Here is a 23,955-nt window from a genome sequence, read left to right as displayed (position 1 = left end):
TCTCGAAGACCACCGATTCAGACGCGTCTTCCATGACGGGGGGATTATCTGGACTCCATCAAGCGAAGGTGGAAGCCAGCGGGGCTGCGCATCATCTCGGCATTGAGTGAAGAGCTTTGATTCACGCAGCAGATTTTGCTGTCAGAGGAGAAGGTGCTGCTAATTACTTTAATGGTGGCTGCGTTCCACGTGGCGTTCCGGCGAGCCAGCGGCGCAACGCCAGGACGCTCAATCCGCAACGCTCGCCGTTTTCATCATGAAACAAAGTGGCGGCAGAGGAATAAATAAAGGGCGCTGGATCGTTTCCAGCAACCACCCACGATAAGCTCTTATCAGGGAACTTTAGCGTCTGTAGAAACTGGAGCTTCCAGGTCTCCAGGACTGGCCTTCTTCTGAATTCGAGATGGGATTTCTGGATCATCCCCTATTTGTCGCTGGTGGTAGATGTTTAGAAAACCTCTGGTTGCACTCAGAGTCACGCGGTAACTATATTTCTCTGCCGTAGATGTAGATCCATCTTCTGTTTGCAGGACCTGGAGGTTCCTGCTCCAGGTGTTCGTCTGTCAGAGCCACGTTCTCGACTCGGCAGGGACAGAATTCAAGGTCAAACAGGGAGTTTAAACACTTTGTGAGGCTGCCGCTGTAACTGTCAGCTCACAGGAAGTGCCATGAATAAAATAAAAAAATAAAAAAATAAAAAAATAAAAAAATAAAAAAATAAATAAATAAATAAATAAATAAATAAAATAAAATAAAATAAAATAAAATAGAATTAGAAATGATTAAATATCGAAAATTTATCAAAAAACCATAAAGCACCAAATACTCCAAAAGTGCTGTTGTAGTAATAGTAGTAACAGTAGTAGTGGTGGTAGTAGTAGTAGCCGTCATAGTCATAGTAGTTATAGTAGAGGAAGTATCATGTTTTGTTTTCCTTTTCAACAGTTAGGAGGATCTTACTGATAACAAATAACAAGAAATATATAAATTGTGTTTTTAGTTGTGGACAAAAGTACTAGATTTCACCGTTCGTGACGCCTCCGGGTCAGGTGGGGGTTAAAGGGGGCGTGGCCTGTGGAGATCTGTGACACGTCCAATTATATAAACACTAAATATATACCGAATAGATATATAAATACTTTTTTAAAATCCTCTTGTCTTTATTTGTCTATATTTTTTCTTTTTAATTTCCGCAAAACAGCAACGTGTTTTTAACCCGACGTCCGTGACGTCACTACAACCCCGCCCCTCCTGCCACCCGATTGGCCGAGCCGTGGGAATATTCAAATGAGAGGGGAGGAGGGTCTCAGCTGATTGGACCGGAGCCGGTGTCAGGAGTGTGTGTGTATGTGTGTGTGTGTGTTTGTGTGTGTGTGTGGGAGGAGAGAGTCATTTCCACTCCGACGCCAGCCTCAGTCACACACACACAGTCCTCTGTGTGTGTGTGTGTGTGTGATTGTGTGTGTGTTATTCGAAATGCATCGGACCGGCTGTGCCTACCGTTACCGGGAGCGTCGAATATGTACCGGAAGTCCCGGTGAACGGATGCATCTGTGACCTCCGCCTTCCGTCGCAGGATCAGCGGCCGAGCCGAGAAGATCCGGAGCCCCGATGAGAAAACACAACTCTGTAAGACACCTTCTTTATGCTTCTCCTCTGATCGCACCTCCACCTCCATCCCCCCATCCGCTTCCAGGCTTTGTGTGTGTGTGTGTGTGTGTGTGAGAGAGAGAGAGAGAGAGAGAGAGTGAGGGAGGAGAAGAAGAAGAAGAAGAAGAAGAAGAAGAAGAAGAAGAAGAAGAAGAAGGAGGAGGAGGAGAAAGGATGGAGGTGGAGGTGCAGGGGGTCCAGATGCTCCGGTGCATCATCACAATTCGTGGATTTTATATCGCTAAAGCTGCAGGTAGTGTGTGTGTGTGTGTGTGTGTGTGTGTGTTTGTGTGTGTGTGTGTGTGTGTGTGTGGTTTCTTCACATCAACCTGCTCCATCATCTATAACACGTGCACCGAGTTCATTACGACACTAACATTCTGCAGACAGTAGTTTCCCAATGGACTCTACTTGCCCCCCCCCCCCCCCCCCCCCCCCCCGTAACACACACACACACACACACACACACACACACACTCACCGTGCACCGATGCATCCGTCCTGCAGGGGATGGATGGCGGCTTTATGCGTGGTTGGAGGGGGGGGGGGGCTCTGCACGCTAAAACACCGGGAGGGCGGGAGGGGGGGGGGGGGGGGTCCCGTTATGACTTTCTAAACCGGATGTTCCGTTTGTGCTACATCCGGAGGGGGGGGTGTCACGGGTGGGGGGTGTCACGGGTGGGAGTGGGCGGGAAATCGCGTCTGGACGTGTTTTATTTTTTGGTTATTTTGAGGATCTGCTGCTGGGATGATGCAGCTCTTTGCGTGTGTGTGTGTGTGTGTGTGTGTGTGTGTGTGTGTGTGTGTGTGTGTGTGTAAGAGAGAGAGAGAGAGAGAGAGAGAGAGAAAGAGTGTGTGTGTCCTGTAAATGAACAGGCACACAGATGATATAGGAGTAGCGTGATGATGCACTTCCTGGAATAGCCACACACACACACACACACACACACACACACACACACACACACACACACACACACCGGGTGGGTGGAAAGCAGCTGAAAACAAGCCCAGATGATATCAGGAGGGCTCTGGAAGACGTAGTGGCCGTCGGCCGTCGGTGGTCCTGGTCCAGGCGTGGAGATGCGTGGTCTCACCAGGAGAGCGACCTTCTCCGAGCTCCTCCTCCCTCAGAGTCGGGGTCGCGACGCTTCCTCTGACGGCGCCGCCGCTCAAACGCTCTGAGGCGTCTCTCCGAAGCAAACGCCGCAGAAACGAGTCTTTTTATCTGCTCGGAGATGTCACGGGCGATTACCGGCGTCCCGCCATCTTTTTTTGAAATCTGTCTAATTGGTCCGTTCTAACAGGATGTGTGTGTGTGTGTGTGTGTGCGGCAGGGGGGGGGGTCAGGGGGCGTGAGGTTAAGGGCCGAGGTCACCGAGGGAGCGGGGGGGAGGCCGGCAGGGTTATTTAGCAGGGGTCTTGCGTAATCTGTGTTTAGTCTGGCTTGCTGGTGCGCGGCCATTACTTCAAATTAATGATGAGGACTGTCAGATCTGCCCCGGCGTCCTCCTCCTCCAACCCAGATCCTGGGAGAACGTGACATTTCTCCGAGGCCCGAGGATCAAAAGCCCCCCCGCACGCCCCCGCTTCCTACGTTCAGATGTTTTCCCGAGCCGATCATTAAGTTATCTCCGTCGGCGGAGCGTTTCTTCCGCGTCCTAATGAGTCTCATGTTTGCTTGAAGACTTTTAACGACTCGCGGGAATCGGTGACCCTTAACGTCGGAACAATGGAGGAGCTGGAGGAGGAGGAGGAGGTGGAGGAGAAGTTCTGCGGGTTCGGATGCAGAAGAAGCTCCGCCTCCGGCTGAAGATGGCCGACGGATAACGGCTCGGAGTTGTGAATAGATTCACAAAAAAAAAACAAACAAAAAAAAAAACCCAAAACAAACGTCCCCCCATCTTTCCGAGGTGTTTGGCATGCGGCGATAAGCGTGAGATTAGGCTCCGCCCCCCGCTCACCTTGGCGCCGGAGACGAGGAGGTGCGGCTTGAACTCGGTCCAAGGCTTTCCCAGGAGATAACACTCCAAGGCTGCACGGCTGGATCGGGAACCCGGAGAACCCTGAGGAACCCCGCGGGGGGAGAACATGGAGCGCAAACATCTCCTGACTTCTCCTTCCTCGACCTTCTGCCTGGAGATCCTTTTCCGAGAAGGTTTTGGACGGAGACCACGATCCACCTTTCGGGGCAGCAAAGTCAAACAATGTTACAGGCGAGTGTGTGTGCGGTTGAACCTCCGGCGTCTGGAGGAGTTAATCATCTGGTCCCAGCGGTGGTGTCTTCAGACGGAGGAGCATTAATAAGGTCACTCCCCGATGTTCTCGCCGCATGATTTCCATCCCGCTGAGCGCCGTGGACATCTGTCCAGGCCTTTTGTAGGCCGACACAGGTTCTGTGTGTGTGTGTGTGTGTGTGTGTGTGTGTGTGAGTGCTATCAGCGGCGGGGTTCTCCTGTGGCAGGTAGCGGCGGCGGCCGGGGGCGGGGGGTTCGATTATCCTCCGCGTGAACCTTTGTGTCCTCCTTTATTCCCTTTGACGGCGGAAAAAGAAAAGGAAAGAAAAAAGAAAAGAGAGAGAGAGAGAGAGAGAGAGAGAGAGAGAGAGAGAGAGAGAGAGAGAGGGGGATCAGGGGCTCCTCGGCGGCGGCGCTGATACCAATTATGCAAAGTATTATAGAATTTAACCAGGCCAGCTCTTATCGGCTAATCCAGAAGTAATAGATTCTATTAAAAATGGATGAGGAGGTGGAGGAGGGGAAGAGGGGAAGAGGGGAAGAGGGGAAGACTGCTGCAGCTGCTCTGCTCACTGGATGGAGGGATGGAGGGATGGAGGGAGGGAGGGATGTATTGATCAAAGGGTGGATGGATGCATTGATGGAGGGATGGATGTTAGGGAAGGATAGATGGACGGAGGGGTGTATTGATCAAGGGATGATGGATGAATGGATGATGCATTAAGAGAAAGATTGATGGATGTATGGATGGAGGGATGAATAGATGGAGGGAGGGATGTATTGATGGATGAATGGATGGATGGATACATTAACAGGGATTGATGGAGGGAAGCATTGATGGATGGAGGGATGGAGGGACAAATAGATGATGGAGGGATGGATGGATGCATTGATCAAGGGATGAATGGAAGGATAGATGGATGCATTGATGGAGGGACGGATAGATGGAGGGAGGGATGATGGATTGAGAGATGTATTGAGGAACTGATCGAGGGAGGGATGGATAGATGGATGAAAAGATGGATGGATGGATGGATGGATGGATGGATGGATGGATGGATGGATGAAAAGATGGATGGATGGATGGATGGATGGATGGATGGATGGATTAACAGAGGGATGGAAGGATGGATGAATAGATGGAGGGAGGGATGTATTGATGGATGAATGGATGGATGCATACATTAACAGGGATTGATGGAGGGAAGCATTGATGGATGGAAGGATGGAGGGACGAATAGATGATGGAGGGATGGATGGCTGGGTGGATGGAAGGATGGATGGATGGATGGATGCATTGATCAAGGGATGAATGGAAGGATAGATGGATGCATTGATGAGGGACGGATAGATGGAGGGAGGGATGTATTAATGGAGGGATGATGGATTGAGAGATGTATTGAGGAATTGATAGAGGGATGGATGGATTAACAGAGGGATGGATGCATGGATGGAGGGACGAATAGATGGATGGAGGGATGCACTGATGGATACATTAACAGAGGGATGGAAGGATGGAGGGATGGATGGATGCATTGATAGATGCATTGATGGAGGGACGGGTAGATGGAGGGATGATGGATTGAGAGATGTATTGAGGAATTGATAGAGGGATGGATGGATGGATGGATGGATGGATGGATGGATGGATGGATGGATGGATGGATGGATGAACAAATAGAAAGATGGATGGATGGATGGATGGATGGATGGATGGATGGAGGGATGATGGATTGAGAGATGTATTGAGGAATTGATGGATGGATGGATGGATAGATGAATGGATGGATGGATGGATGGATGGATGGATGGATGGATGAAAAGATGGATGGATGGATGGATGGATGGATGGATGGATGGATAATAGATGAACGAAAAGAAAGATGGATGGATGGATGGATGGATGGATGGATGGATGGATGGATGGATGGATGCATTGATGGAGGGACGGGTGGATGGAGGGATGATGGATTGAGAGATGTATTGAGGAATTGATGGATGGATGGATGGATGGATGGATAGAATAATAGATGGATTGATGGATGGATGGATGGATGGATGGATGGATGGATGGATGGATGGATGGATGGATGGATAGAATAATAGATGGATGGATGGATGGATGGATGGATGGATGGATGGATGGATGGATAGAATAATAGATGGATGGATGGATGGATGGATGGATGGATGGATGGATGGATGGATGGATGGATGGATGGATGGATGGATGGATAGAATAATAGATGGATGGATGGATGGATGGATGGATGGATGGATGGATGGATGGATGGATGAAAAGATGGATGAAAGGATGGATGGATGGATGGATGGATAGAATAATAGATGGATGGATGGATGGATGGATGGATGGATGGATGGATAGAATAATAGATGGATGGATGGATGGATGGATGGATGGATGGATGGATGGATGGATAGAATAATAGATGGATGGATGGATGGATGGATGGATGGATAGAATAATAGATGGATGGATGGATGGATGGATGGATGGATGGATAGAATAATAGATGGATGGATGGTCTCCTTCCACCCAGGTGTGAAAATAGCCATTTAAATATTTACATTTCTTTGCATTTTATTTCAACATGAAACCATGAATGATGTCATGAACGTTCTGACATTATTTTGGACGTCATCGTCTTTAAAGATCGAACAGAAGGAAACAATGAGGAGGTTAGAAAGTCAATATGGATTGAAAATATTTGTTAAGATATTTAAAGAAAATGGTTTGGAGGAACGGATAAAAAAGTCAAACGGGCCGGAAGTGGACCTCCTGCGTGACATGGCCGGGTCTGATAGAGGTCTCCTGTGAAGCTGCTGCATGTGTGTGGACTGAGAGGAACCTGGAGAACCCTGAGGAACCTGGAGAACCCTGAGGAACGTGGAGAACCCTGAGGAACCCGGAGAACCCTGAGGAATCCTGGGGAACCCTGAGGAACCCGGAGAACCCTGAGGAACTTGGACAACCCTGAGGAATCTGAAGAACCTGGAGAATCCTGAGGAACCCTTGGGAACGCGGACAACCCTGAGGAACCTGGGGAACCCGGAGAACCCTGAGGACCTGGAGAAGCCCGAGGAACTCAGAGAACCCTGGGGAATCTGGAGACCCTGAGGAACCTTGAGAACCCAGAGGAGCCCTGAGGAGCCCGGAGAACCCTGGGGAACCTCGACAACCCTGAGGAATCTGGAGAACCCTGAGGAACCTGGAGAACCCTGAGGAACCTGGACAACCCTGAGGAACCCTGAAGAACCCTGAGGAACCTGAAGAACCCTGAGGAACCTGGAGAACCCTGAGGAATCTAAAGAGCCCTGAGGAACCTGGAGAGCCCTGAGGAACCCTGAGGAACCTGGAGAACCCTGAGGAACCCGGACAACCCTGGGGAACCTGGAGAACCCTGAGGAACCTGGAGAACCATGAGGAACCCTGGGGAATCTGGACAACCATGAGGAACCTGGAGAACTCTGAGGAACCTGGAGAACCCTGGGGAACCTGGACAACCCTGAGGAACCCGGAGAACCCTGAGGAACCCTGGAGAACCCTGGAGAACCCCACACAGACACAGGGAGAACACAGAGCTTCCACACTGGAAGCATACCAAGCAGGAATCTTCTGGCTGTGAGGAAGAAGCTCCAAACTGAGAAAAGAAAAGAGCGAGCTGTTCTTCATGATCACCTCTGAGGACAGGAGGCCAGCCGCTGCAGGTGTGTGTGTGTGTGTGTGTGTGTGTGTGTGGAGATCAGCCTCCACCCCCGTCCTCCCTCTGGAAGCAGCTGCAGGTCAAGCAGGTGTCAGATGGTGATGGTGATCTTGGAGAGCTTCTCGGCGTGGAAGGAGAAGGCGAGCGTTAAAACGTCAGCGTGGCAGCCGATGGATCCGCGGTGACCTTCAGCCTGAACATCCTTATCAGGAGGCCTCGGGGGACAGAAGAGGAGGCTTTATCTCCTCCACGCTTATCGCCACGGCGAGAAGTTGGGCGTGAAAAGCGAGGCTTCCAGATGAGCTGGCGGAGGAGGAGCTGAGGTTCTCCTTCACGCTGAGAAGATAAGGAGGTTTTGTTTAAAGCTCCTCCGCTTAACGCCGTCAGGAAGGAGAGCAAAGATGTGGAGCTCCGTAACGTTCATCCCTGATGGAAATGACGTGACCTTCCTTCAAGAAGATAGACCTGGAGACACAAAGCATGTCTGGATCCAGAAGGAAGGAGATGCAAACCAGGTCCGAGTGGAAACTTCTCCTCTATTGAGGTAGCTAACATCTTCTTTGGGCTGTTGCCTTCAGGGGTCTCCAAAGCCAATCATCTCCTTCCATCTCACCTTCTCCAGCTGACCTCCTGTCCTCTTCCCCTCCATCCAGAAACCTTCCTCCAGACCTTCAACCTCAGCATCCTTTCGCCCAGATCTTCTCCGTCCCTCTTCCGTCCACAACCAAAGCATCTCAGTGTGATCTCCAGAACATCTAACACGTGCTGTCCCTCTGATGGAGTCCTGTCTGGTCCTCTCCATCCTCCTCGCTCCGAAGAGGAACCTCCACATCTTCACCTCTGCTGCCTCCTGTCTTCAGCTGGTGAACATCATGTCTTTTATAAATATGCCGTCCATCTTCCCTCTCATCGCTTCTCCTCTGAAGACCAGGAGGCCATCAGCAGCTTTGGACGGAAGAGCTCCAAGAACAACGTGGACACCATGGACAGTCAGATGGTTGGAGTATTTATCTTCTCCGTGAGAAGAATCCCGTTAGCTGTTAGCTAACTCCACCTTGATCTGGTTCAAAGTGTAGAAGTTCTTCTGCGAGCCCTGGAAACCCCTCCGAGGTGAAGCACAGCAGAAGAGCTTGGACCTCTTCGTTCTTCCATTTCTCGTTGCTTCTGTCCATGATGAAGAAAACATCTGAGGCGTGACCAGGATGGCTTCTGCTCACGGACACGCCTTCGAGTTCCTATGGACGCTGAGATGATTCTAGAAGGTGAGGTCCCTGGTTCCTCTGCTGAGAAGGTTCTTAGAGCTGCAGAAGGTGATGGAGAAGGTTCCTCGCCTGGAAGGGGCTTCCCTGGAGATCCCCCGCCTTCCACGCACCTTCGTCTTCACTAATGTGCAGTAATGGAGGGGACTGTTGTGACATTTTCAAAATGGAGCCTGTGTGTGTGTGTGTGTGTGTGTGTGTGTGTGAGTGTGTGTGTGTGTGTGTGTGTGTGTGTGTGTGTGTGTGTGTGACGAGTGGGCTTGTCAGCATGGAACAGATGTTGAGCTAGGAGTGGGGGCGCTAATGCTAGTATGCTAGTTTCTGTTTTGTGAAAAGTGGAGCGGCAGCTGCTCCTGCTCTCCTGGCCGTGCAGCAGAAGGTGATCAGGTCTGATCTTCAGAAGGTCCAGGCTCCACGCCACACCCGCCTGCTCCTCTCTGGAAGAAGGTGGAGGTCCAAAGAAGGGCTTGAAGGACTCGGACAGGGAGGGAAACAAAGACTGAGCTGATGAAGCGTACAAAGCTGCTTCCCAGAACATCACCTGAGGTCCAGACGTGTCCTCCTGGAGTTGGAGACATGACGTCTTGATGCGGAGCCTGTGGAGCAACCTCCCCATGAAAGTTCTCAAAGCCGGCTAGATATCGTCGTCACGGTGGCTCTGAGGGCCGTGGAGGGAAACGACGACGTTCGTTCATTCACTCGTTCAGCCGTTCATTCATCCATTCATTTACTCATTCAGTCATTCATTCAGAAATTCTTTCATTTATCCATAAAATTGGTCATTCATTCATCCATTAATTCATCCATTCTTTCATTTATCCATAAAATTGGTCATTCATTCATCCATTCATTCATCCATTCTTTCATTTATTCATAAAATTGGTCATTCATTCATCCATTCATTCATCCATTCATTCATCCATTCTTTCATTTATTCATAAAATTGGTCATTCATTCATCCATTCATTCAGCCAGTCATTCATTCATTCACTCATGCATCCATACATTCACTCATTCAGCTATTCTTTCATTTATTCATAAAGTTGGTCATTCATTCATTGATTCATTCAGCCAGTCATTCATTCATGCGTCCATCCATTCTGTCATTCACCCATTCATTAATTCAGCAATTCTTTTATTTATTCATAAAATTGGTCAGTCATTCATCCAGTCAGTCAGTCATTCATTCATTCATTCAGCCATTCTTTCATTTATCCATAAAATTGGTCATCCATTAATCGATTCATTCAGCAAGTCATGAATGCGTGCATTCATCCATCCATCCAGGCTTTCATTCATCCATTCATTTAGCCAGTCAGTCAGTCATTCACTCACTCATGCATCCATTCATTCAGTCATTCAGCCATTCTTTCATTTATCCATAAAATTGGTCATGCATTCATCCATGCATTCATTCACTCACTCACTCATTAACCATTCAGTCACTCATGCATCCATTCATTCTGTCATTCACCCATTCATTAATTCATTTATTCATAAAATTGGTCATTCATTCATCCATTCATTCATCCAGTCAGTCATTCATCCATTCAGTCAGTCATTCATTCAATCATCGATCCAGTCAGTCATTCATTCACTCATTCTTTCAGCCAGTCACTCATTCATTTTTTCATCCATTCATTCAGCCAGTCGCCCATTCATTCATTCATTTATTCATAAAATTGGACATTCATTCATCCATTCATTCATTCATTCAATCATCGATCCAGTCATTCATTCATTCATTCATTCATCCTCTACACCACCAGTCTTGGATATCCCAGCTGTGGCTGGACGAGCGGCGGGTTCACCCTGTCATCCACCCAGTCGTTCACCCAGTCATCCACCGTGTCGTCCCCAGGTCCTCCAGCAGGCGGCCCCCGGCAGTGAGCGGCCCTAGTGGACCACCATGCTGGCCTGCATCCAGAGACGGCAGGGCCTCTCGTCTCAGCGGCTCTCCTGCCAACCCAAAAGCCTCAATGTCCCGCCGCCGGCGCTGCAGCCGTGCACCCTCAAAGGTGAGCGTGTGTGTGTGTGTGTGTGTGTGTGTGTGTGTGCACTTGAGTCATGATCAGGGTTGGAGGAGTTTTGTGAGGAGCTTCGCTCACCAATCGAGGCTCCATCATCCGGGTCGCTAATGATTTTGTGGCATGTGTGTGTGTGTGTGTGTGTGTGTGTGTGCTGACCTTCACGGGGTCTAATTAGGAGAAGGTCTGCTGGACCCGCTCTGACATTTCCCGGAGATTTCTCCTCCTTAAATCAGCAGCCGGGCGTGGGACCCGTAGGTTTGTCCTGCGTCCTGAGGCCGTCCTGAGGCCGTCCTGAGGCCCGCGGCACGCCGACACATCTGCTTCCAATAACTTCAACATCTGCTGCGGAAAGAAGCCGAACCCCGGCTCCCTCGGGCTGAGGACTCGCGGCGTGGATCGCGACTTTACTCGAATGAAACGAGACGCTGGAATTATGAAATCTATTTAACGCCCACCGGGAGCGCGGCTCTGCCGTCAGTGGTCGGGAGGAGGAGTTTACATCTGGAGACACACAAACATTCACCCTCTCATTCATGTCATAAAGAGACGCCATCATTCACCCTCTCATTCACACATCATGTAGAGACACAATCATTCACCCTCTCATTCACATCATGTAGAAATAAAAAGATTCACCCTCACATTCACACGTTATAAAGAGACACAATCATTCACCCTCTCATTCACACGTCATAAAGATATAAAACTGTTCACTCTGTCATTTACACATCATAAAGAGACACCATCGTTCACCCTCTCATTGACATCATGTAGAGACACAATCATTCACCCTCTCCTTCACACATCATGTAGAAATAAAATGATTCACCCTCTCATTCACTCATATATAGAGACACAATCATTCACCCTCTCATTCACACGTCATAAAGAGACACAATCATTCACCCTCTCATTCACGTCATAAAGATACCAAACTGTTCACTCTGTCATTCACTCACCGTAAAGAGACATCCATCCATTCACCCTGTCATTGAGTGACAGCTGCCCCCCCCATAAACCAACCAAGCCTTCTGATCTACCAGGTGCAACCAAAGCTCACAGGAGATCCAGGGGAAATTACAAACTGCTGGAAATTCCTCTCCACTTCATCTCGTTCTCCTGGTTCCCCCGACCCCTCCACCCCCACCACCCCCCACACACCCCCACACCCCCCCACCCCGGTGGTGGTGGGGTGAACCGCCTCTTTGTGTTTTTGGTTATTAAATATTAATTGGGAATCAGTGGAGCATTTGTCTGCTAAACGCTCCAGCAGAAGGGCTCGGTTTGCCTGGGGCAGAACCACGGGGGGGGGGGTCTTCCTGTTTACCTGCAGGCCCCCCCACCCCCATGCCCCCACCACTTACCCCCCACCGCCGGCTCCGGCCTGACATTTCAAGCACCAGCGGAAGAGGGGGGGTTCGATCAACGTCCTGCTTCCGCTGCTAGCTTAACGGGGACGCTCTTTAGCCACCATTTCTGTTTTTAGCCGTCTGTAAACAGGAAGCACTCGCCGCCCACGAGCCGGGTGAGAGGATGAGGTCTTGAAAGCGAGGTAGCGGAAGCGCTCCCGAGCAACGCCGCCGCAAACTCGGCTCACGCCGGGCCGGGCGGCGTGGAAGCAAACGAGTAGCGACACCGCCGCTAAACGCTCGACCCCGAGGTGACAACGGTCCAGATCGGCAATGTTAGCGCAGCTGATAGCAACCTCGCATCTCCTCCAGAGTCCCTGACCTCCCAGGGGGGCGTGGCTTCATCTTCTGGAGCGTCTAACCGAGCGCTCGCCATTGTTTGTTTGTCAGCTATTAGCATGTAGCAGTTAGCCGTCCGAGGATTAAAAGGCGGCGTTTCCTCCTGGAAGGAATGTCTGGTGTGTGGAGATCATCTGGAAGAGTGTGGTCTGGACCTGCTTTAGGTGGAAAGGGTCAGGAGAAAAGCTGCATTGCGATTCGCCGCCTGTTCAGAAACAGAAGCTCATTGGCCGTTTTGGACACAGGCCTGCTAGCGTGTTGGGAAGATCGACTAAGTCCAGATAAAGGTCTCTCCCTGCTAGTTAGCTCAGCACGGTAAAAGGCCGGCTTTGTATTGGTTCATCAGTCACATATCAGTGTTTCTGAAACCTCCAAAGCCATGTAGCGTGCACGCCGCTGCGCGCACGCCATGAAACAGCCAGGAAGAATCAATAGGTGCTGTCATTTGAACAAAAAACAAATCCCACTTTCCTGAGCGAGCCGCTCGTCGTATCGACTGAACCCGCTCAATTAACGGGGCGTCCGATGGAAGCGAACCCGTCGGCCCGACGGTTCCCACGGAAACGCAGCTCCCGCTTGCGTGCGGGACGGCGTGGAAACGGCGTGCAGCACGTCTGAGCGGAGATCAGGCTCCATCAGAACCCCGTCCGGGGAGAAAACAAAGCAGCGGTGCGTATTGATTGCGCTAAGCTAACTAGCAATGAAGGGCGGCAGTAGAAGAGGAGGCTACTTCTGGTACCGCAACGGACGGTCTTCCAAAGACAAAAATGTCCAGTGAAAAAAGTGGCGAATGAAACCAGGTGGAAAACCTCTGGAGGTTTCTCCAAGAGGACCTCCTCCTCCTCCTCCTCCTTCTCCTCGTCTGAGGGTTGTCACGGTGACGGCGGCGTCGGGTTTTGAAAGCGTGTTGAAATGAAGCGGCGGGTCCTTTGGATGGATCTCCTCCGGAGGCCCTGGAGGTCAGCCCACGTGCACCAAGGAGGTCCTCCGTCCGGTTTGATGCCGCCGCTCCTGAACCTCCAGACATCAGGGATTAACTGGAAACATGGAGGTGTCCGCTCTAATCTGGGCGCAGGGGTGGAGGGTGACCACGGGGAGAAGATTAGTGGGCTCGTATCGGGGTGCAAGGGCGGGACGGCGGAGGCGGGGTTTCAGAAGGAACATCTCTCCAGGATGTTTGGCTGAGAATATTCTCCAAGTCTCACAAGTCAGGAAAATCAATGGACGTTCATGATGCCCTCCAACCTCCATCTCCACCCTCCAACCTCCTCCAACCTCCTCCAACCTCCTCCTCCACCTGCACAAAGCTGTGTTTTTCTGTGTTTCCTGTGAAAATGTGCCAGTGTTTCAAACACAGGCCAGCTACCAATCCTTCAGATCCTTCAGATCCTTCAGACCCCTCAGATCCGTCAGACCCTTGTGATCCATCAGATCCTTGAGATCCATCAGACCCATCAGATCCTTCAGACCCTTCAGATCCATCAGATCCATCAAACCCTTGAGATCCATCAGACTCTTGAGATCCATCAGACCCATCAGATCCTTCAGACCCTTGAGATCCATCAAACCCTTCAGACCCCTCAGATCCATGAGATCCATCAGATCCTTTAGACCCCTCAGATTCATCAAACCCTTCAGATCCATCAGACCCATCAGATCTTCTGTATCCAGGTTTGGGGCCTCAGACGTCCCACGGACCTAAAGGCAGAAGGTGTGGGCTTGCAGCAGAAGCTCATGGACCTTGAGTCCAGCATGTGGCCTCGGAGCGGAGCCGCTCTCCAGGCCGGCTCGTGATTCACCTGGAAATTCTCCTCCGAAAGACCTTTGGTTTTCATTCCTTATCTCCTGTCCGTGGAGGAGAAGGTCACGCAGAGGACCCTCACATCTCCACGGCTTGTTTGGGGTTGGAGATTCAAAAACAGACCTTGCTGATATTTGGGAGTGAAAACACTCGAGCGCTGCGTGGAAAGCAGGGTCCTTTATGTCATGTTTTATATCTCCATGTGACGTGGAGATGAATGTTTGTATGTCCCTGTTTGACGTGTGAATGAGAGGATGACCGGTTGTTTGTCTTTACATGCAGCCCTGTGATTGGTCCAGAGTGAGCCCCGCCTCCCGTCCGACGAATGCTTTGATAGGCTACGAACGAATGAATGTCCGGTATCGCGTCGGACGCATCTAAAATACGACTTTGCCCTTGAACCCGGTCAAAGTAGCTCCTGGACACGGCAGCTAGCGGTTAGCCTTTCCGTAGCTTGCCGAAACAGCACGCCATCTCAGCGGGCGTGACCTTCCCGACCCGGGTTATTTGTGACGCCGCTTATCGACCCGCCTCTTAATTAGCCGGGAAAGGGGCGGACGCCAATATTGGCGGTCCGGCACGTCTCCGGCGTGGAACAAACGCCGCGAGTTTGCCCTCGTTCTCGCCGCCGTGTCCTTCCGCCTCGACACGGCGAGCTTTTCTGCGGGAGCTCCGGCGCCAGACCGCCGCTAATGAGCCGCGGAATTTTAGGTGCCATTGCAGCGCTGCTGATAATGCGAGGAGTGTCTTAAAGATATACTTTTATTACCGCCGCCACATGCTAGCGGGGTAAATGCGACAAGCCGCGCGCAATTTGCTCGCTTTTAACGGCGCGAGCCGGAATTAAAGTCACCAAGACGGAAAGTAACACCCCTGTTCCAAGCCGCTTTAACGCCGACGGCGCCGCTTCCGCTCCACGTCGCGCCATCATGTCGTTTACCTGCGGAACATCTTTCAGGGGAAAATGATCCCTCGCCGTTGTTTTCGCTCCCCGGTGGATGGAGGAGGGAATATTTACTAATGAGGACGCAGCTGCGTCGTGTCTCCGCGGCTCCGACGGGTCCGTAATCTCCGGACGAACAACATCAGAAGCCCCGCCAAGGCGTTGTTAGCATTCACGGCGTCCGAGGTTGTTTGCGGAGCGGCGAGGCGGGCGCGGCATGCGGGGATTTCAGCGTTGACATTTCACCGAGCAACACGGCGCCGGATTTGTTTTTCCTAAATCGTCTGTCTGCCGCTGTTGGGAAAAACAACCCGGGCGAGAATCACAAGCCTCTCGGGCCTTTAAGCCAGATAAAAAAATCTAGTCCGGGGGTCGGCAACCCGTGACACCCAAAGAGACATTTGGACCCGGTTTCCTCGGAAAAGAAAACACCGGGAGCCGCAATTACATTTTGACGCCTAAAATAAAGGCACCACTGTATATATTGCTTTTTATTACCTTTACACTTTGTATAAACAAGTGTGTTGCTTCTGAAATTCACAAAGTATTACAGAGAAAATTAAATTTTATTTATGTAATGAACTCATTTTGGGCTTTCAGAGCGTGTAGCGGAGCCTTGACCTGAATTTTAAAAATAAATCGGGGAAAAAAATCACCGTGTCAGTAAACAATCAAAAATAAATATTTGCAAAATATCTTCATAAATATTTATTTTACCTGGTTTATGGGACTTCTGCTCCTGAACTTCTGCGCTCAGCGTCTGCACATCGGGACTTTACCGGCTTCCGCCAGTTTGACATTATTTTGAGCGGCGAAAAATAATAAATATAATTTTATTTAGTATTTCAAGATCACAATAATCTTCCAACTTAGAACTAAAAGTTTAAAAAAGGAATTAACACAAATGAAATATACTTCAATTAAATATTTATAATTTATTCTCCCAAGCCGGACCCGTCAGCGAAGCCGAACCCGACCAGAAATGAGACGTAAACGCGACGCAAGAAGCTCCTGGAAGGCAGACGGAAACACCGGGAGCTCGTAGACCAGCGAAAAACAAAAACAAAACGGCATTTTCCTCCAAAGAATCTTGTTTTGTGCCGGATTTCTATCGGACGTCCTCGGAGCCGGGGAAAGAGGCTCCTGGAAATCGTCACGTAAATGCTCGCCGTCGCCCGGCCCCCGTCTTAAACACATTTATAGATCTTTCATTTTAAAGGCGAAGCCGGGGAACGGGTTTGTCAGCCGCGCTCTTCATCAGGAGGACGATGATGATGTAAACCTCAAAGGCTGCGCCGCCGCCTGGAAGTGACAGTATAAAGACCTCGGCCGACGTCCCAGACGTCATTGTTTTCCGCGGCGGCTTCGCTCTGATACATAATAAGCAGCGCGTCGCTTTGTTGTGTTTCTCGGTGGGATTGGTCCGGGCTCCGCCGGGAGGCGTCTGGACGGACGGAGCGCCGCGCCGCGCCGTCCCTCCGTCCTCCATTTTAAAACACCCAATTTATTCCTTTTCACAAGATGGATCTCCTAGATTGAATCATCATCTCGCGGGCCGGGGAGCGGGGAACCAACTCCCGACTCAATTTGGATCTGGGACGACTCGCGGCCCCCCGGCCCCCCCGGCCCCCCCCCGGCCCCCCCGGCCCCCCCGGGCCCCCCGGGCCCCCGGCGCCCGCGGGGCCGCCTCTGTTATTGAAAATGAAATGTTGTGGCAGCCGTGGCTGCGGAGGTCCACTCCGACCCCCTCCTGCCTCCCGTGTCAGACGCTACATAAACGCGTCGCACCTGAAAGGTGGCGTCGATTTCCAGCGGCTGATTTACGCTTCCGGACGCGGCTCCTCTTCAACCCCGGCTTTGTGGCTGCGGCGTTAAGCAGCCATGAAATTGCTTGAATAACGGCCCTTAAATCCGCTCTTGGTTGTTCTTTTTTTTTTCTTCTTCACACCAGCTTTGTGGCCTTTTGCCCACACACACACACACACACACACATTCAGGGCCTCAAAGAAGAGAGGGATGAACCAGGAAGTGAAGAAAAGGAACATCAGCCGCCGCTTCTCTCGTATCTCCACCTTCTGGATTGAACTAAATCTGGATTCATTTCATTCGGCGGAAAAAAAAAACGGCTTCCAGGCGAAAGCAGATAAACAAGCGGGGAAACGCGGGCCGGGAGGCTAATCTCTTGTTTTCTGCCCGCAGGAGATCCGGGGCCGGCGGTTTGGGCGTACCCGTCCCCCGCCCAGCTGGACGCCTTCGCCATGAAGACGGCCAACAGCCCGCTGTCCATCAAGATCTTCCCCACGGACGTGCGGGTGCCGCAGCACAAGCAGCTGAGCAGGACGGTGAACGGCCTGGACACCAGCGGCGCCCAGCGCTACGGCCCCTACTCGCACCCCTGCCCGGGGGGCTACCAGGGGCTGCTGGCCGTCGTCAAGGCGACGGCGGCGGTCCGCGGCCTGGTGAAGAACTCCGAGGGCAGGAGGACTAAGCATGCCAACGCGCAGACCTCGGCGCCGTTTCTCAATCCTCTGAGCGTCGGCTGCTCCATCAGACACAAGGCGTTTCCTCTCAGCTCGTGCGAGCCCGCCGCCGCCGCCGCCGTCCCCGGCGCCGGGATGGCCTCCGGAGACCCGAGCCTGGCGCCGCGGTCCGAGCTGGCGGAGGTTCACGGTCTGATGAGACAGATGGGCCGAGTTCCTCGCGGCCAGCCGGAGGAGGAAGCCCGAGGCGGCCCCTCGCCGCGCGCCGTGGCGGCGGTGGCGCGCTCCGACTCGGATTTCGCGCCGGGGGTGCCGCCGCAGAGCGGCCCGCCGTTCCCCGGCGCCGTGCCGCCCGCGCAGGGAGCCGACAAAGCCGGGCACCCGGAGCAGGGGCGGTACGCGGCGTGGCGGTGCAAGCCGCCCATCCAGCCGGCCTATCAGCAGGGAGCGGGCGGGATGTACGGCGCCGCCGTCGGACGCTCTCCCGACACCCGCCTGCCGCTGGCGTGCGCCTCGCAGCTGCACTACGGGCTGCATCCGCTCGGCGTGGAAGCCACGCAGGGGGAGTTCTCCGTCAGGCAGTACTTGGCCCCGCTGTGGGACAACGCCGTGGCGACCCCCAACAGCGACTGTTACGCGTCTCAGGTGCTGGCGTCCGGCCCCGGAGACCTTCGGCTCCACCACCCCCGCCTCTATCAGCAGCGACAACCGCAGCTGCAGCTGGCGTTCGGGTCGGAGCCGGGCCTCTGCTGCGCGCCGCCGCCGCCGCCGCCGCCCGGCCTGCTCCACGCCGCGGCGCTCAGCAGCAGCCTGCAGTCCCTGGAGTGCCTCATCAGCGAGATCCACCCGCCGTGCATCAAGGAGCGCATGCTGGGCCGCGGGTTCGAAGCCGCGGCGCCGCCGCCGCCGCCGCCGGAGCACCAGCAGCGAGCCCACCTCCGGCTCCCCATCTACAGATAGACAGAACCTTCTCCCGGGACGCTCGGACCGCTCCTCTCGCAACCGGTTCCGAAAACGTGATAATCACAAGTCGAGATACAGGTTCATCTTACGGACTCGTGTTTTTTTCTGGCGTCCTCGCCCGCCGTCGCGGTACCGATCGCCGTTCCGTCGGCTATATATCCTGCGGGACGGAACGATAGAAGCATTCCATGTTGTTTTAAAGATAATTCGCCGTCCGTCTGCGACAGATCAACCAGGAATCAGCGTTTATTCGACTGAAAAAATAACAAATTCGTCGGAAGAACAGAAGGAGCAAAGTTCAATTAGCGACAAATTTACCGAAACGAAGGCGGCTTTATTTCCACGGCCGACCACGCGGCGGATCTCTACGCGGACGATCCGCCGCCGTGCTTCACAGACGGAAACCCGATCGATCGTGTTCTCGGCGTCCTCGCCTGCACACAACTGTGAATATATATCTGTGTTCATTTGTTGTTGTGATGCGGTCGCAGCGATGGCCGGATCCGGACTGACACTCGCGTTTAACGCCGCCGTTTCCTTTTCATTTTTTCTCCTTCCATTACATCTTCTTGTTCAACCAGAGCGGCGGCGGCGGCGGCGTTCTGCGCCCTTCTTCTGACGGCGTGCCTGGTGTCTCCACCGTAGGGCTAAACGACGGTAACTGATGGTGTGAGAACACGAGTCCGCGTCGGTTCTGTTCTATTTATTTATGTCCGGCCGTTGAGTCCTAACGACAAACTGTCTCTATAATTATAAGTGCAATTATTATCTCTGAACGTGTGAACGCTCTCCATGGAATATTGCTGAAATAAGGACGCGCATTTGCAATGTGTGACCTCTTCCGTTCCGCCCTTTTATTTTTTTTTTTGCCTCTTCCTAATGAGGATTGTCAAGTAAATGACATTTTCTAAACCCGGCAATTAGTTTGTGTCTTGATGTAGAACGGTTTGTGAAAGGACGAGATGTTCGTGGGGTTCGGTCAATGCTGGCAACCACGCTAGCAGCCACGCTAGCAACCACGCTAGCAAGGTTACACCGGATCACCGTGAACCTCCTGGACTGTGGGAGGAACCCGGAGAACCCTGCGGAACCCCGCGTAGACACGGCCAGAACGTGGAGAACCCACTCACTTTGGGAATCCAACCTTCTGGCTGGAACCACTAACCGCTGCACCGCTGAAGAAAAGGGAACGCATAAATATATATCTATCGGTCTCGAGACGAGTCTCAATAATGTCAGAAAGAATGATTTAAGATGAAATCATAAAAGTGCCAGGAAATATTAATAACGGCAGAACATCAGGAGGCGCTTGTGCGAAACTGACGAGCCTCCTTTTGTCACATTAATCGCAATTAACCTGCAGTCAAACTACGTCTGTCGGATTATTCATGTTCATTTTCCCATTTCGTCCTTCCTTCCAGGCGTCTTCCACTGGAGGTTCTCAGGTTTCCACCGTGATGGAAGTCAATCCCTGCTCCGGCGAGCTCCAGCGGCCCCTCCATAAATAATACAAGTCGGCGGGGATCATTTTGTTTCACTGTGGGAATAATGTGGGCCCCGGATGGATGGAACTCCGGGCAAAAGCAATTTTAATATGTTAAACCCGTGAATAACAATCAGCCTTCTTATGTTATGACAGTACGTTTATGAAAAATACATGCTTTCCTGGAGGATAAATCCTCCAGATTATTACTATTCATGCCGTAAAGACGCGGCGGCGGCGGCGCTTAACCTGCTCGCGCTGCTTATTTTTGCCGCTCCGGTCCTGCTAAATGGATTCCGCGTCCACGCCGTGCCGTAAAAAAGAAGGGAAAAAAAAAAAAAGCCGTGCCGTGTCGAGAAGTCTATTAGGGGAACAAATAGCCGGCGCTGCGATCCCGGATGGACGACCTCGCTGCAGATTACTGATATTTGAGACGTAAAGGTCAGCGGCTTTGTCATTGAGGCATTGTTTTTCCGGCGGCTTCCCGTCCGCGGCCCTTTTGTCGCGCCGCCTCGGCTCTGGAGCGCGTCCACGCTATCTGTCGGGCAGGACGGGCCGCGGATCAACCGGCGGGAGCGCGGACGATTAGCTCGGAGGCCCCGGGTTCCTCCGGGAGAGGAGCCGCCGCCAGGCCGGCCTCTGGGACGCAGGAGGGCGGGAGGATTAGGAAACATGAAGGAGAGAGATTTTCCTCCAATTTACCGCCGCCGGGAGGGGGGGAGAAATGTTTAAAATGAAGCGAATTTACATTTTTGTCAGTAAAAATGAGGGCGAATCGATTCGGCCAATCAGAAGCCTCTAAAATGCAAGCGGCTGCTTTGATGAAAAAAGAAAAAAAAAAAAAAAAAAAGGCTTTTTCTAGTTTTTTTGCAAGTCGGGTGTTTAACGGCAAAACACAATTAGATGGAGTGGATGCAGCAGCTGCAAAATCAACAAAAAGAATAAAAAACAACAGCTGGTGAACACTGACCCCCCGAGGCTGGAGGAGGACGTGCACATTTAAAGCTAAAAACCACGCGGTTTAATCCGGAATCGATTCCATCCACCGATAACGCGGTTCGAAACACATGCGTGTCGGAATGCTGATGAAACCCTCACAAGGACAGAAGGGAAAAGGTCAATTCTCACTTTTATTGAAAGCAGACAAACAGAATGATAAACGACGGACTCGATTTGAGCAAAATGTAAGGCACGCGGTGAATCTGGAGAAATGCTCGTCGTGACCCGCGGCCTCCCGCTTCGGAGACAAACGTCCAAAAAAACACGCGGAAGTCAGATTGAAGGCACGGCGGTGATATAAACGCCAAAAGTACAGCAGCCGTGAATATCCAGGCTCGAATAAATAAGTGAACTCACAAGAAAATACTCAAAAACATGGTGTTTTTGTTTGTTTTTTGTTAAAACCTGGATCCCGCACGTCATACCGTGTAGTCCAGCTCGGCGTCGAGCTCGGCGTACAGCTGGTAGATGGCGTCCACGGCGGCGGTGAAGTTCACCAGGAAGAGGCGCACGTCGGCCAGGCAGTCGCTCTCGGCCACCTCCTCGCCTTTGGACAGGGCCTTCAGGAAGTGGGACTTGTAGGGGGCGGCGAACAAAGCCGTCTGCGGGACAGCGGGACACAAATATTTAAGATAAAATAAAAGATATATTGATTTTCCTGCGCCTCGAGTTAGTTCATCTCACTTGGAAGATCTTCTGGACCATCCAGCCGTGGTACCTCTTCAGCGCCTGCTCGTACGCCTTGGTGACGTTGACCCGGATCAGGTCGGGGTTGTTCTCGTCCGTCTCCCCGTCCGCCAGGCTCTGCAGCAGGACCTGAATGAAGCGGAGGCCCCTGCGGGACCGGGGGTCCGAGGCGTCAGGCATTTTCGGCACCAAAATAAAAGATTTTAAAAAAGCGACGGCGTCCTTCGTTCACACCGTGCATTTTAAACCCCTTTGGAGGGCGATGCATTCAAATACAGTTGGAAATCTCAGCATTCTCATTTAAAAAAGGCGACGGCTCCGGCGGGGCTTCGTGCAAACCAGCTCACTCGCCCCAAAAATGAGTTCAAACACGTAAACATTCTTTTTGTAATAACAGGTGTTAGCATGCTAGCCAGCTAGCACGGGATCCAGCAAAGAAAAGTCAAGTGTGTGTGTGTGTGCGTGTGTGAGTGTGTGTCAGAGAGGAAAGACAAAGAGACAAAGAATCCCTGTCCGTCCCCCGCCGGCAGCCTCAACCTCTCACACACACACACACACACACACACACACACACACACACACACACACACACACACACAGACACACACACACACGAGAATCCTGGCGATCAATATTTGCCATATCTGATCGGCGTTGCATTTTTCTCCATGTTGTCCAGGAGCTGATTCTCTCCTGGATTTGACCTCAAAGTCGACCCCATTTTCATGTGTGAGTGTGTGTGTGTGTGTGTGTGTGTGTCAGCAATCCTGCCCCTTTGCAGCAAAACGGGTCGAGAAGGGAAAAAAAAACAAATGAAACTACAAACCGGGTTTTGTTAGTTTTGGTTTTGGTTAGTTGTGGATTCAGGCTTGGCGTACGCCAAACTGCTGAACACACACACACACACACACACACACACACTCTTCCGTTCATCCAGCCTGACCCTTCCCTGCAGACATGGAGTTATCAGATGGGTAATCAATAACTACTCTTTAGATTTAGACACACACACCCTGTGTTTACCTCCCGTAACAGCAAGTGCTGCTGTTTCCCTGCATCACAACATGAAAAAAAACACTTTCTTGAATGTGACATCTGTGTGTGTGTGTGTGTGTGTGTGTGTGTGTGTGTGTGTGTGTCACCTCTTCAGCCACATCAGGGCCAAGGTGGCCCCGACCTTGGGCCACTTGGCCCCGTGGTCCTGACGCTCGGCCTCCAGGATGTGGCGCAGGGTGACGTACCTCCCCGGGTCCTTCTCGTACACTTCTCTAATTTTCTGCGGAGGAGGAAGGGAGGGAGTGTGTGTGTGTGTGTGTGTGTGTTGAATCCACTCTTGTCAGCAGGAGGTTGAAGAGGCGACGCTCTCTTACTGTGATGTTCCCGTTGATGTCTGACTTGATGATGGAAAACACTTTGGAGCCCAGGCAGTCTGAGGGAGGAGGGGGGAAATATGAATGAGACTAGGCACGTGGTGTGTGTCTGTGTGTGTGTGTGTGTGTAAAAAAAATGCCATGAATGTGCACGGGGGGGGGGGGGGGGGGGGTAGTGTGTGTATCGGGGTGTAAACAAAGACTTCGTCTCTTTCTAAAGCTCGGATCCTGCAGAAGTAGGGGGTGAAAACGCGGTGTTGGATTAGTGTGTGTGTGTGTGTGTGTGTGTGTGTGTGTGTGTGTCCTCAGGTGGATCGACAGAAGGAAGGAGTTGAACTCACCGAAGAAGGCCGGAAGGTGTGAGACCGCCTCCAGGAAGAGCCCGGTGTCCAGGCTCCGGTCGGCGGCCGGCGGCTGGAACTGGTTGTCCAGCAGGAGAGCCATGATCTGCGGCTTCCAGCGACCCGCTGCAGGACGAGGAGGAGGAACCCGGAACTCCAGCTGTCAGATGGGAGGCGCTAGAGGCGGCACACACAGCCCTCCGTTCACAGGTACAGCAAACACACACACACACACACAC

At 52.0% G+C, this 23,955-nt stretch overlaps 2 protein-coding genes across 2 annotated transcripts; one reads left to right on the top strand and one right to left on the bottom strand.

Annotated features, from left to right (window-relative positions):
• Nucleotides 1–1,427: 1,427 nt before the first annotated feature.
• LOC147230877 (protein FAM222A-like) lies at nt 1,428–19,932 on the top strand. Its single transcript, XM_086151792.1, has 3 exons — nt 1,428–1,629; nt 10,733–10,889; nt 17,593–19,932. Exons 2-3 carry the CDS (start codon nt 10,781–10,783, stop codon nt 18,831–18,833), a joined length of 1,350 nt encoding a protein of 449 aa, XP_086007918.1. The 5' UTR covers nt 1,428–1,629; nt 10,733–10,780; the 3' UTR covers nt 18,834–19,932.
• A 1,508-nt stretch (nt 19,933–21,440) lies between these two features.
• LOC147230876 (glycolipid transfer protein-like) lies at nt 21,441–23,930 on the bottom strand. Its single transcript, XM_086151793.1, has 5 exons — nt 23,717–23,930; nt 23,376–23,434; nt 23,148–23,281; nt 22,003–22,153; nt 21,441–21,920 (listed from the first exon to the last, which is right to left on the bottom strand). The coding sequence occupies exons 1-5, from the start codon at nt 23,817–23,819 to the stop codon at nt 21,738–21,740; spliced, it is 630 nt and encodes a 209-aa protein (XP_086007919.1). The 5' UTR covers nt 23,820–23,930; the 3' UTR covers nt 21,441–21,737.
• Nucleotides 23,931–23,955: the final 25 nt, after the last annotated feature.

Source organism: Fistularia commersonii, chromosome 9 (genome assembly GCF_037954325.1).
Source record: "Fistularia commersonii isolate RoL2024-O1a breed Wild chromosome 9, RoL_Fcom_v1.0, whole genome shotgun sequence".
Classification (NCBI taxonomy): domain Eukaryota; kingdom Metazoa; phylum Chordata; class Actinopteri; order Syngnathiformes; family Fistulariidae; genus Fistularia; species Fistularia commersonii.
This window is presented reverse-complemented; position numbering and strand designations above follow the sequence as displayed.